The following is a 16,223-nucleotide window of genomic DNA, read 5'->3' as shown; positions in this document are numbered from 1 at the left end:
AAGGTGTCAGGGCTGGCTACATCCTCCCCTTTTTCTGCAACACTTAGAAATCTTACATGAAACACAGCCAGAAACACAGCAAGGAGGGGTGTCATCTTAACTCTTGGGATTTTATAGCTACTTCTTGTCAATACAGTCCACTTTTGGCTCGCAGGCGACAGGGCCAAAGATGCTCTGTCCTGTTAAAAACTCAGCTCAGTGCTTCCTCTCGAGCCCTAAAAACAGTTACTTGGGAACTCCCAGTTCCCATCCCCTCCCCACCTCTTGCGGCTGGTGCTGGGACACTGGGAGCAGCTGAAGGGAGCCTGGGGAAAGGCACATCCAGGCACAGCACTCGAGTCTGGAAGGCAGTCAAGGTGACCTGTGCCCCTGCCAACATAACCTACCCCCTGCAAGAGCACAGCACACAAAGCACAAACCAAGCCAGGTGGAAGGGGGAAGATTTTTTGTCCAAAGACAGCTGAGGGAGCCAGAGCAGTCTGCAAATGGAGTGCTATCCACATACCTCATGAAGGTTAAAATTTCTTCCTCTGTTCTCTTAAACATTGTCTAAGAGCCAAAGATTAAAAAAATACCATTTCTTTTACCATCTTTCCTGACTCAGAAAATGGTATTTTTTATCTACTATCTTCCTTTCAGAAAATATATATTGCATCAACATCAGGGTTTCCATTTCTCTAGGGACACCCATTCCCTTTATTTTTCCATACTACACTCACTTTTTGCCCACAACATAAATCAACAAGAAAAAAAGTCACTACAAGGAGCTACCATTTTTTCTGGGACAGCCTTGCACATGCTGGTTCAGCTGAGTACAAGGTGTGGTACAAGGGTAAGTTGTACTGGCTGTGACAACCAAACCCTTTGTGGGGAGAAAGCAAATAGCACAGCAACATGGGCTCAACTCATCCTGTATTCACTCCACAATGAAGGACCTCCCATCTGGAAGTCAATCCCAATTTTTCTTCCATTAGCAACCAGCCATCACACAAGCTTTGCTCTAGGTGGGACAACATGAATATGCCACATAAGGATTTCAGGCACACCAAGACACTTGGCTCTTTTATGTGAGAATAGAAAATAACATTTTAAGTTCTGGTATAGAAAGTCAACCGAGAACAGTATCTCCCACTGGTACAAGCTGTTCTAGGAAGAGAAGAAACAAGTGTCAGGACAAAGTCCAAAGCATTCCAAACAGAAGAAGGGAAGAAACCTCAGAGGGAAATTACAAAGAAAAATGGGAACCAAAAACTTACAGCTTTTGTTTTCCTTGCTCACCAAGGACAAGAATTTTTCAAGTTGCTAGAGTTTTAATCAGTGTTAAAAAAGATCTACAAAAGAGCACACACCACAACCCTGGTTGTCAGCCCGGAGGACCTGGCACCCTTGAACATCTGTCTTTCTCAACAGTCAAACTGAACAAAGGTCTTTCTCATTTCCCACATTTTATTTACTATTTCACATGATTTCTCAGTTTAGTAAGCCCTTTGCTTTGCATAGCAAATCAGCTATATTATTTACACTGTGCTCACCACCAAGATCCAAGAGTCCGGAAAAGTACATTAACAGAAGCCAACAAAATCTGACAAAGCCACAGAGATTTTTATTTTTCCATAACTAATCCTCTCAACAATAATACTCATTCCATGGTAAGTAAGGCCAGGGTCAGCATCAGCTCCTACTATATTATTAAATCAGTTTTGCTAAGAAGGAATCATATCATTAATTTTTTTACCCTAGTGGAGTAACTGCTGAACCACAGGTGTATGCCAGTAGTTCAGCAGCAAGAGGATGTTTAGTTTCTTAAAGCACCATCTGCATTAATAACATTCATTCTCAGTAGCATATTTACAATATAAAACTGATATTGCTATCTTCATTTATTTTACAAAAACCTTCATGAGCAAGAAGAATTAAATCTGCAGATTCCTTCTCATCATCTGTCTGCAGAAAAATAATTCAGATTCCTTGAAGTCACCTGCCACCTGGAGACCAACTCCACTGCTCCCTGCCTGGGCTAGCAGACCTCCCACCTGCCCTGAATACCATATTTCTGCAGTATTTAGCTGAAACAAAGCAAGGCAGCAGCTTGCTTTTTTCTCCCCATCTCCAGGATTTACATACCATGGCTTACATACTAGCAGCAGGGGTACAACAAAGGTTGCATCAAAGCAATTCCTTTACCAAGAAAGAGGTATACAAAGATTTCCTGATCTTCTGCTAGGGAGGCTTGCCTTTTATCAAAATTACCATCAAATGCCTTATTTAAAAGGCTTCTTATTCCAAGTCAAAAAATCTGTGCACACTGGAGCCCATTCTCAGTGTCTTTGGGCACTTCCACATCAATACCAGAAGCAAGAGTCTCACTGTTGGTGAAGCAGCTGTGTGAAAAACAGAGAGGAACTTCTCTGCTCCACATTAGGTCTCTCCCACTAAGGAATGGTGGGACTACAGAAAGGCAGTGGCTGTGACCAACATTACAGCTTGGGTTCCACCTTACTCCCCGAATTCTCTCTCATCTCCATCTTCAGGATTTTCTAGGACTGCTCCCCACCTGTAAGAATTGCATCTTAGCCCCAGCCCTACCACTACAAAAGAAGAAGAAAACCCAAACCTGAGTTTGTACACCTAAGCGGAACCCCAGCTCTATGACCATAGCTCTTTGCCTGCCCCTCCACACATCCCACTTCCACTCTTTTCCCCTCAAGAGTCTCCTAGTCTTCCCAGGTACAGAACCGAGATCACCAAGATGCTTCAGTGGTCAATGGTTGTCATCACAAAGACGTTCAGCTCGACCACGAATACTGTATTGGCAACAATGCTCCTTTAATCTCCAGAAGATGGTCCACCTCAATGGTTACACAACCTCCTGTGACTCCATGTGCACACAGAAAGACAAGAAATTACATAAATTGGTTTGTTGGTTGGTTTGGTTGTTCTGTTTTCGTGAAGGCTTTACTTTTTGCTGCCTGTCAGCACTGTCTCAGCATATTGCACAACGTTTTCTTTATTATAAAGAAAGTGTCTTCTGTATCAGACAGGAAGAAGGAAAACTTTCTCAGGAGGCTAATGCATACTATTGTCTGTAATTAGAGGTAAGTGGTTGCTTGCGTGGCCGTCAGGAAGTGGGCCCTAGGCAAACAAAAACAAAGTGTTACTAATGGCTTGTCCAGAAACAGAATATCCTCTCCCTCACCTAAAACAAACACCTTTTTATTCGTGGGCATTTCTTGTATGCTTTTTTGCCTGGTCTCTCAAACAAAAATTATACAAAACTGCCTGACCTTCCCTCCTCTCCCCTCGCTCTCATAACCTTGCCAGCTGGCAAACTTCAACCAAATTTGAGAGAAAGGCAGAAGTCTTAAAGGCTACCTACAGGCTTAAATGGCAAAAAAAAAGTAAAATGAAAGCAAGTAGCTGCTAGAGGAGCAATTCTACTGATGCCCAATGAAGGGAAAACTGAAGACTGCTCAGCTCTTTAACACTGCTTGGCAGCAGCCTGCAGGCTAAGCAGTAGCAACACTAAACCCCAGCAGCACACACTGCCTCTTCTTCAGTCAGTAGGCTGAGCTGAAGGAAACTGACAAGGCCTGGGAAAACATGTAACTTTTGTAGCAATATGAAAATAAAAATAATACAGTAAGGACAATGGAGGGAACGTAGCAGAGAAACCTCCAAGAGACTAGGTTTCATTAATTCAGGTTCTTAGAAAACACCTTGCTTCCTCACATCTTGGATTTTCCAACTATTTTTTAAAGCTCTTGAATCTCTACTCAGGTAGTATGTCAAGGCAAAAGCTAACTGCAAGCATCATAAGTTCTACTGGCACCACGTCCCCAAGTTCTTCTTATCGTCCACCCTCAGTTAGCTGTACCACTTATTTAATACTTAAGAGAAAGTTTTTTCTTACCAATGTGGATTTGTTAGAGTTCAGTCTGAAACGGCAAAAAATAATTTCTGCTACAAATCTTCCAAAGCCATGTAAAATTCCTGCAATGTCAAACAAGATTTAAGTAGTTACAAGTAGTATATACTGTAGCATTTACAGAAGTATTAAAGCAAAGCACTACATGATACTTAAACAGGACATGGTGCAGTAAACTAGTATGTAAAACACTGAGAAATTAACATAGAAAAGGAGACATGAAGGTCAGGGGGAACTCTAACATGCATCAACAAAGCAAAACCAAAACTAACAGAGCAAGTGTTTTTCCTTCTGCCCTGGCTTTCACGGGTGAAAATACACTCTGTGGGACAGAAACACCTCCTCTGAAAGACAGCTCTTAGTTCAAGGTCTTTTTACTATTCTCTCTTCAAGTGAAAGGCAAGAAAAAAAGAAATAACTTGTAATCAAGATATTCTATTATGTTTTGACTTATAAGTGAATCATGCCTTTTCAGCCTGGGTTTGTTTTCTTTGAAGCACCATATCCTCCAGTACATTGACAAGTTACACAAGAAAAATCTTCCCAGCTACCTCAGATGAAATTTTATCTCAACTTCTGGGCACTGACTTAGCACTGGATCCCAACTATAGGAAACACACAGAATATCAGAAGGCAGTATGTGTGTCTCTCTCTCCGAGTAATGGTTTTAAGCTGAAAGAAGGTAGATTTAGATTAAGTATTTAGAACAAATTCTTTACTGTCAGGGCAGTGAGACAATGGCACAGGTTGCCCAGGGAAGCTGTGGATGCCCCTTCCCAAAAAGTGTTCAAGGCCAGGTTGGATGGGGCTTTGAGCAACTTGGTCTCGTGGGAGGTATCTCTGTCCATGGCAGGGTGTTGGAACTAGATGGTCTTGAAGGTCCCTTCCAACACAAACCTGTCTATGGTTCTATGATACATATCATCTTCTCTTCCAGAAGTAAATAAACTATGCTATAGCTATCAAAAAGGAAACAGTCCCTCAGAGCAGCAGAAATGACGTACTGGGACATCAAAAATTAGCAGCTTTCATTGAACATCTGAGTGCACACAAATGAGCACTTTGTCTTACACCTGCTAGAGGTTTAGCAGTCCCCTGTAATTTATCTATAACCTAATAACCATGTCCAAGAAGAATTTTAATAGGATTTAAGAGGAAAAGCACTGATAGTTTTACCTGTAGTTGAAAAAATTCCTCCAATAATACCACAGAGTCTCACTAAGAACTGCCAAAAAGGCATGTGTTCTTCTGTCACTGTCACCATAAGGGAACTAATATCGTATTTCATGAATATTCCTGACACACCATGGCTGCCAGCTGCATGATTAATTACCCTTTCCTAAAAGAAAAGAGAGTAACAAAAGTAAGTCACTTCTTATTAATCACAAGTAAAACAATCTTACTAGATGTGATGACAAAGAGCTACTTAATCAGTTAGCAACCAACAGACAACCAAGGAACATCTAGGTAACTTTGGCCAGTACCTTTGAAGTGTCAAATATCACTATATAACTTCTTTCCCTGGCCAATGGTCTTTTATGCTGCATATCAGCATTGGTACTAACCTTTCAAGATTTGTTTACACGGTCCTTTAAACAAGAATGTTCCTAACTAGGTTGCTTTTGGTACCTATGTGGTTATGTGGCACAGCCTAGCCTGTGAACTGCAGTAAGTGCACAGCTGTAACCCAGTGCCTCAGCTCTCCCTACTGTATGCACTACTAGTAAACATTTAAATCAGGATTAAACCTTCAGGAGACATTTAAGTTGCTGAACAGCCTTAGTGATGACAGTTTTGCCAGAGGGTGTATATAAATCCACATTTTGTATCTAAGACTCGTTAGGCTTCATCCTCCTTTGTTCCTTGGAGCATATCTCTAGATTCACGTGCCACAGGGGATCTAATTGTTGGTTCTTAAAATTATCAGGGAAGACCCTCAGCTAGAGTATACCACCATGGAAATTCAGAAGCTTAAGCTAAATTGGACCAACACAATTTTTTCTGTCCTCAGTGCGTACTTGCACATATGCCATAAACCGTTAGTTTGATGAAAAAATAAGTAACCAAAATGGGAAAATATAAAAAGCTTCTGGGGTCTGAAAACCAAATACCAGCATCAAGCCTCTTCTCAAAAATTTTGCCAGTCAGGTCTTTTCAGACAATGGCCACACAGCAAGAAATACACCTTGATAAAAATAACAACTAACTCACCTTGGACTACTCTAAACAGATCAGACGTCTCAGTCCTAATCCAAGAACTGCTACAGTTTCTTCTCATTCGCCCAAATTCCTAAAGCAAAAGACCCCAGAGGAATGTGTGGCTGCTATAGATCCCTTTTTTTTTTTTTTTTACAAGGTTTCCAAGGAAAAAACCCTCAGCACAATCTTAAGATTCTTTCAGAAGTTTGCTATCATTTTGTTGTTAGTGAAGGTGATGATAAATGCACAGCCAGATAAACGTGGCTGAAAATATACAAGGGCAGCAGAAAAGAACATAACTGACTGAAAACAAACTCAGCTATGTTTAGTAAAGAAGACAGACAAGCAAGACTGAACAGAAAAGCAATATATTACAGCTCCATTTCACCTGCAGATTTAAGGCTTGCTGCTCAAAAGCAATGCAGAAGACAGTACAAAATAAAAAGCAGAATGCTGTTTTGGAAAATACAGACTAGGCAACTTCTCCAGTCAGCTAACACTCACTTAAACCATATTGTTTCTTTTTGCTACCAAACCAAAGTAAAAAGGATGCCAAATAATGTATTAGTTATGGTAACAGGTCACAGAAACTTTACAGTGGTTAAAAAACAAACAAAACCACCATCCAAAACCAGTATATCTCAAGACATTAACAACATTTAGCATTACAGGATGGATGCTCAGGCATACTAAGAAGAGAAGACTGGAGGTAGTTAAATAGAACCTCACCATTGGCAAGGGACCAACATTTTTTTTTCTTTTTTTTCCCTCTATCATTTCTCTGAGACTTACAGACCCTTTTGAGGTCAATTGGTGAAAAAAAGAACGCAAAGTTAAACAGACACCCAAAACTCCACTCTCAAACAATACATATTCTTTTTATGCAAACCATTTGGTCTGCTTCTAGCTTCTACTGCTGCAGAAGATTTAATTGTTGGTTGCTGAAACCTGCTAAAAATAACTACCCCTGCATCAATTATCACTGAAGCCTTGCTAGAATTATATCTTAACACAGATAAACACAGTACCTCAAACAACAGTGGAGATAATTCTGCCCATACCTTTCAAACTCTGCTTCCAGGCCGTTCACCACTGGCAATTAAACCTCCCTGTATTCAAGTTCTAGCCATGGCTAGCTGACCAGCTTTTTCCAGGTCTGCATGCATGCCTGTTCTTAAGAAACAAATGCACTACATTGCTCAGTGAATAACTGTTCTTACTAGCCTTTCACAGATCATCTGCTAGGGGTGTTTGGTTTCCAAAGCTAAACACAAACAAGCTTTACAGGCAGCAAGGCTGCTAACTGCTGAGACAGAGCAAGCAAAACAAGTACGTAAGGTCACTTCACCTCCACTGCTCACAAGATTTCTCCTAAGCAACCTGTGACTGTTTTGCAACTTCCATAAAAAATACACACCACAAAAAAAAATGAAAGAGCTAACTTAGATTGCACAGTTAATTGACAGAAACTGCCTTTACAGTAGGAGAGAAAAAAATTAATAGAAGATTTAAAAAACACAATAAGGAGTAAGACAGGCAGTTGACTGATGTCCAGAAGATTAAGGAGTGACCTTGTCATTGCAGAGATTGTACAGCAGAGAAAACAGGAAGCAGATTGCAAGACTAGAAATGGGAGTACATTGCATTATGAAATTCCTCTTCATTCTTCTCTTTAGTTCAGCATTCGTGAGTTTTAGAGTGAACCTTTCCCTTCAGCAGTTTGCACTTCCCAAGCTGAACACCAAGACATCACCTTTATCCTGCTTCCCCTCACAATGTATTTTTCAGAAGCAAAGCATGGAATTGTGAGGAAATAAAGACTTTTCTCCCTTGGAGAACACCACAACCTGTATTACAGCAAGCTGCCATCCTAATTTCTGAACTTCCTTTCAACCCAAGGCTTCCTTCTTGCCTCTTGCTTTATCTGTTGTTCTTAATTCAGTTTTTTGCCAAGGTTTTTCTTTAGCTTTTGAATAAGATCAAAACAGAGTTCAAAAAGATCAAAACAGAGTTCTGGAAATAAGATGTGTAACTGGCACATAGGGCCTTTTTCTTATTTACAGCAGTCTTTAAAATTAATACCTTATGATTTTCCCATATACTATGCAGCAATAACTACTTCCTTTATGGATTCAGAATTAAAAGCCTCTCCAAGCACAAAAGTGGAAGCTCTCTAGTCTGGAGAATAATTGAAGCTGGTGGTTAACACCAAAGGCTAAACGAAACAGCTGAGAGGGAGAGATGCTTTCTGTATGGTTAGGTTTTCCATACAAACCACTTTTGTTTCCATTTCTAACACGCCACAACTAACTTTATTACATTCAAATGAGTTGCATTTTTTGGCTTGCTTCCTACATAGATAAAAATCTGAAGGTAGGTTAAATAGTTGTAAAACTACACAGAAAATTACAGACATAACTTACAGGACTTCACCACTACAATTAGCATCCAGTGAAGTGGCAATGACTGGGCATGCATCATTAATTCTAGTATCAGACTCCATATCTATGGATGCAAACCACTAATACCAGAAGTTAGCAGGTGCCACCAATCATATATACTTCACCCTCAGTATTACATTCTTTACAGATAAATCTAGTTCACTGGAACATTCTACAAGGACTCTCTTCATACTAGAGGAGTTTTCAAAACCACAGTACAACTAAGTCTCTATTTTCACATTTGAGCTTCTTTTAAGAACAACCACTGTTAGATTTTTCTCTTCATTGGTTCTCTCTTACTTCAACTTACCCTTTCTGTCACTGAGAACTGATGAGTTTCTGCTGAAATTTTATACGTATGGAGTTTGGTTGGCACAACTGTGATAAAATATTGGAACATCTGGTTGTCTAAAAGAAAACAAATCTCACTGTTGAACTCAGTAGAAGACCATCTGAGACATTCATAAATAAATCAAACAACAAATATTTGAAACAGTTCATTGGCTAAGCCATTTACACTAGGGACATTTTTCAAGGAGTACCAGCACTGCCAGTACTACTTCAGCACCATCTGCATCAACATAGTTGGATTTCATGGGCCAGGCCTATGTCATATTTGTACTCAGATAAATTTACCTTTTACCTATGTAATGAAGAGATTCACTGAGGTCAGGCCACTCAAAGCTTCACAGGAAATGCACAGATAGTGTTTTTCAGGGTACCAGAACTGAACAAGTTTCACACAATCACAATACACACATCTTTACACTGGTTTGAATTTATTTTAGCCACTTGAATTCCTGTAGTAGCCTCACAAAATACACCATGGAAGAGACAAACCAAAATGGGAATAGAATCAAAAACTTCTGATGCTATTTTTTTAAAACCAAATTTTCCCCATGATGACAAAAGTCAGATCTATGAATTTGCACTGAAACAAAGTGCTGCCGAGTTCTTGGCAGTTTCTTCAGACATAGCATAAGATCAACATAACACAAATCTGGAAGAAACTGGAAATCAACTTCAGCAAAACGGCAAAGAACAGCAGAACTGAGATGAAAAAGAAATTGTTAATTTAAGATGCTATTTGTAAATTACAACATTCACAAAACAGGATAATATTCTAACTATAGTTATTGGAGAAATAAACAGTATTTTTTTATAAACACTTACGATCTGATGCTATCTTTTCTGTTCCATCCAAAGGATTAATAATTCCTGGAATAAGCTCTCCAAATGACAAATGGTCTATTCTATGGGAGAAGTTATAGGCTGAAAGACAATAAAAACAGGAACGAAACAACATTTTTAAACTATGAAATTCCATACTCTTCCTCGACAAAAAGATGTACCCATTTCTCACACTAGAAAACACATTAGAGTATTTCAAACACTAGTGTGCATATAATTGGATATATGACTACAACAATGTATCTACATACAGGTTTCAAGCAAAACCCAAATCCAAAATATTTAACAAATTCAATTGCTCTAGAAGAGAACTTATAAAATAAATCATAACTATCTGAATGAACCCTGGAGCTGAAGAGAGTTAAAACTTGACGACAGCAAATCTCTAGTTGGCCAAGTAATTAAGTTATTCTACAGCTCAGGCTCTTGCATGTAACGGTATTTAGACTAAAATTTCACAAATTAAAATGTACAGAGGAAGTATAAGGCAACTACCAAATTACTACATTGCCTAATTTTGCAAAGGTATTCAAACTCTGTAATGTTATACACTTGGGCTGACATAAATTCATGGGCAGACATCTGGAGGTTTAACCAACACAAAGTTCATTCTTCCTAATAAGTCACCTTTGCCTCACATTAAGTATGGCAGCAACACACATCTAGGATCTAAACTCAAGTTTCTAAGGACAAATGCCATATTTCTTGAAACTTTGAGACTTGAGACTTTGTAGAAAATAGGTAGTTTGGACTAAAATACAAGGATTTCTTACGGTATCTGTGTCACAATCAAGAATATCTGAGATTCCTGTGTAGAAGCAACCTAAAGATTATACTAACAGTGTTAAACATATGAAAGTAAGTCACTAGTGGATTCTAACATTGCACAGAATATCCTTCACTTTCTTCTACAATGCATTTCCCCAGCTAGAACACCTTTACAATAGCAACCTCTGTCAACATAATAAGAAGGGGACAGCAATCTGACCAAAATTATACTCCTTTGTATGGAGAGGACAGAAAGAACTTACATTCGTGGCTTACAAGGGCTGCCAAGTGTGCATGGCCTCGAGGGTGTGGTATTGCCCTAAAGAAAGCAAGATATGGTTCATGAAAAATTTGTTTAATGAGTCCATACAAAAGACATAGCTTTCCTAAACAGGACTCTGTAAAAAAATCAACTCTCACCCACTAGCCAATAAATACCTTAGATATATTTAAAATATGTGCATATAGATAACACATATTATTCATATGCTTTAGATTACATACATATTTTTATAAATGTTGTGTGTCTGTATTTAAGAATATTAATTTTTTATTACTGCTGAGTACAGACAGCCTGAATTACAAGGTACAGGAATGCAAGATCTATTAAAACCTCCTTACACAAAGTCACTGTCTTGCATTTTTAGAAATGTCAAACACACTGACTAAGCAGCCTACTAGAAGAGTCACCACGACCTATTACATTGAAAAGCTGAAGAACTGCTCAAGTGGCTAACAAAAACTTTACCATACTTGTTCTATGAGTAAGCAAACTAACTACACTCTGTATTTTCTCTCTCACTAAACAAGTTAACCTCAGGTCTAGTAGTTGTTTGTAGACCTGCAAAGAAAGTACAATGCAGAGGCTGCTAAGAGTGTGAAGAGGGAAGGGGAAAAGCCAACTCTGGAAGGTAAAGCAGTCTCCCAGCCACACTTCATCCCTAGCAGTCCAGACAATAATATAGGAAATTTTCCCTACTTAGCTTAAGTTAAATCATTACCAAATGCAGGTTAAGTTTTGGACAAACAGAGGATGGAGAAAGACAATGAGATCAGTCAAGATAGGACTACAGTAAATAACCAGGCAATAAGGTACAAAGGCGGCCAGTGAGAAGAGCCATTAAAAATACCTACGAGAAGAAAAAGAACAACTTAGCAGAAGTACAAATGCAATGATGAGCAAAAGGAAGCAAAAGAGAGCAAGATTATCCAGAGTTGCAGAACTAGGGACAAGAAGAGAGAAGAGATGGCAGTACAGGTAAAACGGCTGAAATTATCAGCTCTGAAAAAGGGCCTAAGAAGTTGAACATCTGGGAGGAAATCAGAGACGTGGTACATGACCAGACAGAAGTGACATTTGGAGAAATACCCACACAAAGACAGCAGCTGGAATTACATGTAAGTTAGAGAGTACAGACTGCATGCTAAGAGGTGGCAAGAAGACAAGTGAAGACAGCAGAGCTGGAGAGCACAGAGAAAAGTGAACACAAGTTCACTACACTTCATCCATGTTAGTGAACTGTGTACTAACAGAGAGGGGGAGTTTGTAGAGGTCCAAAGAACAAAGGCAAGTACAAGCAATTCCACTCCACATCATACACTTACGGAGGACCTATTTTCAAGGTTTCATCCTGTAAGACACTAGAATTCATAATCACTACACTGCATGCACTAACGTACTGCATTGTCTTAGTAAATTATGAAGAAATTTGCTTTTAACTGTACAAGAAAAGATACCACATGGAAAATAATACCAAGCATGTGTACAGGAAGGTTCATTAAAAGACAACATTAACTCAACAGTGTAAAGGCATACACACACAAATGCATGCATGCACTATATATAGTGTAGATGTCAGTTCTTTTTTTTTAATTTTCAGGAATTGAACAGAACATACTTGCCCACAGTTATGTGAAAGTTCCCTGCCACTTTATTGACATAGAGATGACCATGAATTCTGCATGCATCTGGAGACTGTAATGAATTATCTTCCCTGTTTAAACAACAACAACATAAAGAGGACTTGAGAATATTCACTAACAGAAATAAAAGCAGTACAGTTAGATTTCTTTTTCCTAACATAAAGATATAGCATTATCATCTACCTCTCCTTACCATAATCTTCCAGACTTACAGCAGGGATGGTGGAAGTGTGGGAAAATAATAGAGGTCAGTCTGATGAAACCAGTAAGCCTTTGTTCATACTTGTATTCAGAGATCTGGCCTACAAAGCTAACTTATGATACCTGAAGAGGTGAACAGAAAAACTGAGACCATAAGTGTATCTTGCTGCCCTGAAGACTTTTTTTTCCCAATTACTTCAACCAGAAATGGTTTGTTGGAAAATTTTTAATGCTACAATGAACAGAACAAAATAATTAGTCACATTAACAATAATGTAGCATGAACAGCTTTCAACATTGATTTTTCATTAAATCTTCCCTTTCCCACACTTGTTGGGATGTCCACAACTCAGAACATATTTCCAAATATGCTCCTTAAAGGAAGATGAAAAAAATCCATAATTTTAAAATACATCTCAAGCATAAATACCATCTCAAATGCTGCACTAACAAGTATCATAGAGGCACAGAAGGACTGAATGAATCTGAAGACATCAACTAAAACAGAAAAAGGTTTTTTAAGCCTCTTCTGCCTTGCCTTAGGAAGAAAGGATGTAAGCTCAGTAAAAAAGACTGGACTCAGGAGAGTTAGGTTATGGTTGGACTCAATGATCTTAAAGGTTTTTTCCAACCAGAACGATTTCTATGATTCTGTGATTTAGTCCTCAAACATGGAGATTAAACACAGAAAGTGTATACAGCATTTCTAGTGTTTGTTTCATTTATGGCTTGGTTGTGTGGACTAATTTTGTTTGTTTGCTTTTAAGGGGAAAGAAACTTCAGTTTTTATGTGGAAAGCATCTCTCCCTGGGAAAAAAAAAAAAGTATTACATCACATCTAGATTCAGGCAGATCAAGCTTTCTATGTATTGGTCTCAGGATTTTGCAGATAGCTGAATGAAGTGTAAACAGCAAGGTTTCTCCACACAGTTTTATCCATACTACCTCCAACCAGGGCAATTACTAACAAAATGAATTTTTATTCAAAGTTGATTCTTTTAAAACCATAAAGTATTAAGTCACAACTAACAGCAGAACTTTTTCCCTCCACACCTTCTGGACAGGAAGATATTCTTTGATTCTAAAAAAAGCTTCTTGCTTAGTATTGCTTTGGCATTACTAATTACCATTAAGAAGAAAGAATCAGATAAAACAGACTAAAATGGTATGTCTGTTTATTTATGTGAGTCTGTATTATGTATTATAAACAAATAAATACAAACATAAAATCTGGAAACCTTCTCCAGCTTGGAAACCCCAGAGGATTTCATTAAACAAAGCTCTCCAAAGCAAGTGTCAAGTATACTATTTTAAAATGCAGTAAAAAGCAGTAAGGTCTTTTCTTACAACTTTCATCTTCTGGGGAAAAAAAAAAAGGACAACACAACCAAATACAATGTGAAGTCTAATTAAACAGCACAAGGAAAGGGGGAAATAACAACACAACATCCTAATTTTTCTTACCGTGGTGGCAGTGCTGTTGAAGCACTTTTAAAAGCACTTTTGAATATCACATCTTGAAGAGAGTGTTCTTCCTGCAGCCTATTCTGAATTCTCTGCAGCATCCTACAGATTACACAGGCAAGTGTGAAAACACTCAACAGTAAAACAAGAAATAACTTCACAATTAATTATCAGCTTCAGTCACAGATTATAAATTGAGAAGTTAGCAAGGATAATGTCAGTATTAAAGTGTTACATTAAACTTTGTGAATGGTATTTCATACAGAGCCTAAAGCTCTGGTGTTCACGGCAGTGTTACCAAAATAGCAGTACTATCCAGACTCCCAGACTCTCAGTGTCTCAGTTTTCATCACACACAATTCTAAGCTATTCCAGTTTAAATCATAAACAGTGTATCAAATTCAGTTCAATTCAAAGACTCAAACACATTTTTTTTTGCAAGAGTGCCAATTTGATTACAATGGTTCAGCTCTGACATTTAGCTACCAAGCTGTGTTACACATCTGAACCCGTAATTAAAACTTGTGCTATCAAGCATTCATTTGGAATCATATTTGAGCAAGTTCATACATCTTGGCTTGCAACTGCATAACCCAATGTCACAAGTAAGTCCAAAACCAGTATTTTCCACAACAGAGATCTCAAACCATAAGAAAAGCAAAGTAAATGAATATATTTTCACAGGTGTGCACTCTTGAATTAAAAGCATGAGCTTTTAGACCCAGACATAGCTCTGTTTTGTGACTCTGGTGTAGCTCAAAGCCACTTCCAGTACAAATAATATAAACCATAGGCCTGCATCTCAGCACTTTACCTTTGCCATTCTTTTTGTTGTGGGCTGAGATCAAATACTACCTGAAACAAAAACAAGACATCGAATAAAACATGCAGGAAGCACTGAAGTCCCATCCATGAAAGTCAGAAGAGAACTGGGGAATGGGAAGGAGTGGGGATTTATAATCAACTTCATGCTTGTACCATACACTGGAAAGGTCATTGCACTTTAAACAATACACTGAGTGTTCCAAGTATGGAAATTTCTGTCCCTTTCCCCCCGCCCCCCCCAGATTATTCACTTATTTGTATTTATAACTTCAGCATCTTTTCCCAAAGCTCTTGAAACTTGAGTTAGCAGGCTCTGTTCTAGACTTTGCCTAGCAAGTCTAGAAGAAGAGTGAGAGGAAATTTAATTCTAAGTGATGTAACTGGCAAGCATGGTCTTGATGCAAACAGCAGTGAAACAAGCAGAGGAGCATTCTTTGAAAGACAAGGGTCCAGGTACAGATTGTTTCTTTCTAGGGCCAACCCATATTGAGAACATCTTTAGGACAAGCTACTGGACCTGCTATGCCTCAATCAGCATGAGAATAACACCAGTAACACCCGTGCAACAAATTCAAATCTGTGTATTGTTAACACTGATGTACATCAGACAGTACATTAAGTTGCAATTAATGCTCAAACCTACCAAGGACTAAGGGGACAAAGAACTCTTTATAAGATCATAATCACTGGGCCAACCACCAGTGTGCAGTAGCCACAGCAGCACAGAGACAACTGTCCAGACAAAAAGAGGAAACGTTCCAAGGACAGCAAACAAACAAAAGCAAGCTCCTTCCCAAGTGCATCCTTCCATTCAGCCATCTCCTCCTGCTCACACATGAGCAGGAAGTAAGGCAAAACTGTTATAATTTGGAATATGGTTCAGTTATTACACAACATAAGAATTACAGTAAGGTTATGTTCTCTAATAGGTTTTCTGTAAAAGATAAATTATTTTCACACAGCATAATTACTTCAAAGCTTATAGTATTTTTCAAGCAAAACCACTTCAAGAGCACAGGCTTACTCAGTTCTAGAGCCTTCTGTTCACAATACAGAAATCAAAAGGGTACTGACACAAAGTCTTTAATGTCATTCTATATTATAAGTGTATCATGTTAACTTTCCACTCTTTTTTCAGAATCAAGAGTATTCTAATTAAAAAGGAGTTACATCGATCCTCTTTTTACAAGAACTCTGATAGTTTTCCTTCCAGTTCAAATACTGCTAGAATGTATCCTTAGAGTTTGCACAGGTAAAAATAACTAGCTGTAGAAATCACTAAGGTG

At 38.5% G+C, this 16,223-nt stretch overlaps 1 protein-coding gene across 1 annotated transcript in view; it reads right to left on the bottom strand.

The window, feature by feature from the left end:
* Positions 1-2,941: 2,941 nt before the first annotated feature.
* Positions 2,942-16,223, bottom strand: part of ERGIC2 (ERGIC and golgi 2) — an 18,570-nt gene continuing 5,288 nt past the window's right edge. The window contains exons 5-13 of the mRNA XM_009996778.1: positions 14,927-14,967; positions 14,113-14,214; positions 12,423-12,518; positions 10,788-10,843; positions 9,739-9,837; positions 8,876-8,973; positions 5,102-5,264; positions 3,911-3,990; positions 2,942-3,132 (exon numbers count right to left, since the gene is read on the bottom strand). Of these exons, the coding sequence (XP_009995080.1) occupies positions 3,067-3,132; positions 3,911-3,990; positions 5,102-5,264; positions 8,876-8,973; positions 9,739-9,837; positions 10,788-10,843; positions 12,423-12,518; positions 14,113-14,214; positions 14,927-14,967 (801 nt within the window). The 3' untranslated portion in view covers positions 2,942-3,066. The remainder of the gene's footprint in view (positions 3,133-3,910; positions 3,991-5,101; positions 5,265-8,875; positions 8,974-9,738; positions 9,838-10,787; positions 10,844-12,422; positions 12,519-14,112; positions 14,215-14,926; positions 14,968-16,223) is intronic.

This window comes from Chaetura pelagica, unplaced genomic scaffold (genome assembly GCF_000747805.2).
Source record: "Chaetura pelagica isolate M959 unplaced genomic scaffold, ChaPel_1.0 scaffold534, whole genome shotgun sequence".
NCBI lineage: Eukaryota > Metazoa > Chordata > Aves > Apodiformes > Apodidae > Chaetura > Chaetura pelagica.
This window is presented reverse-complemented; position numbering and strand designations above follow the sequence as displayed.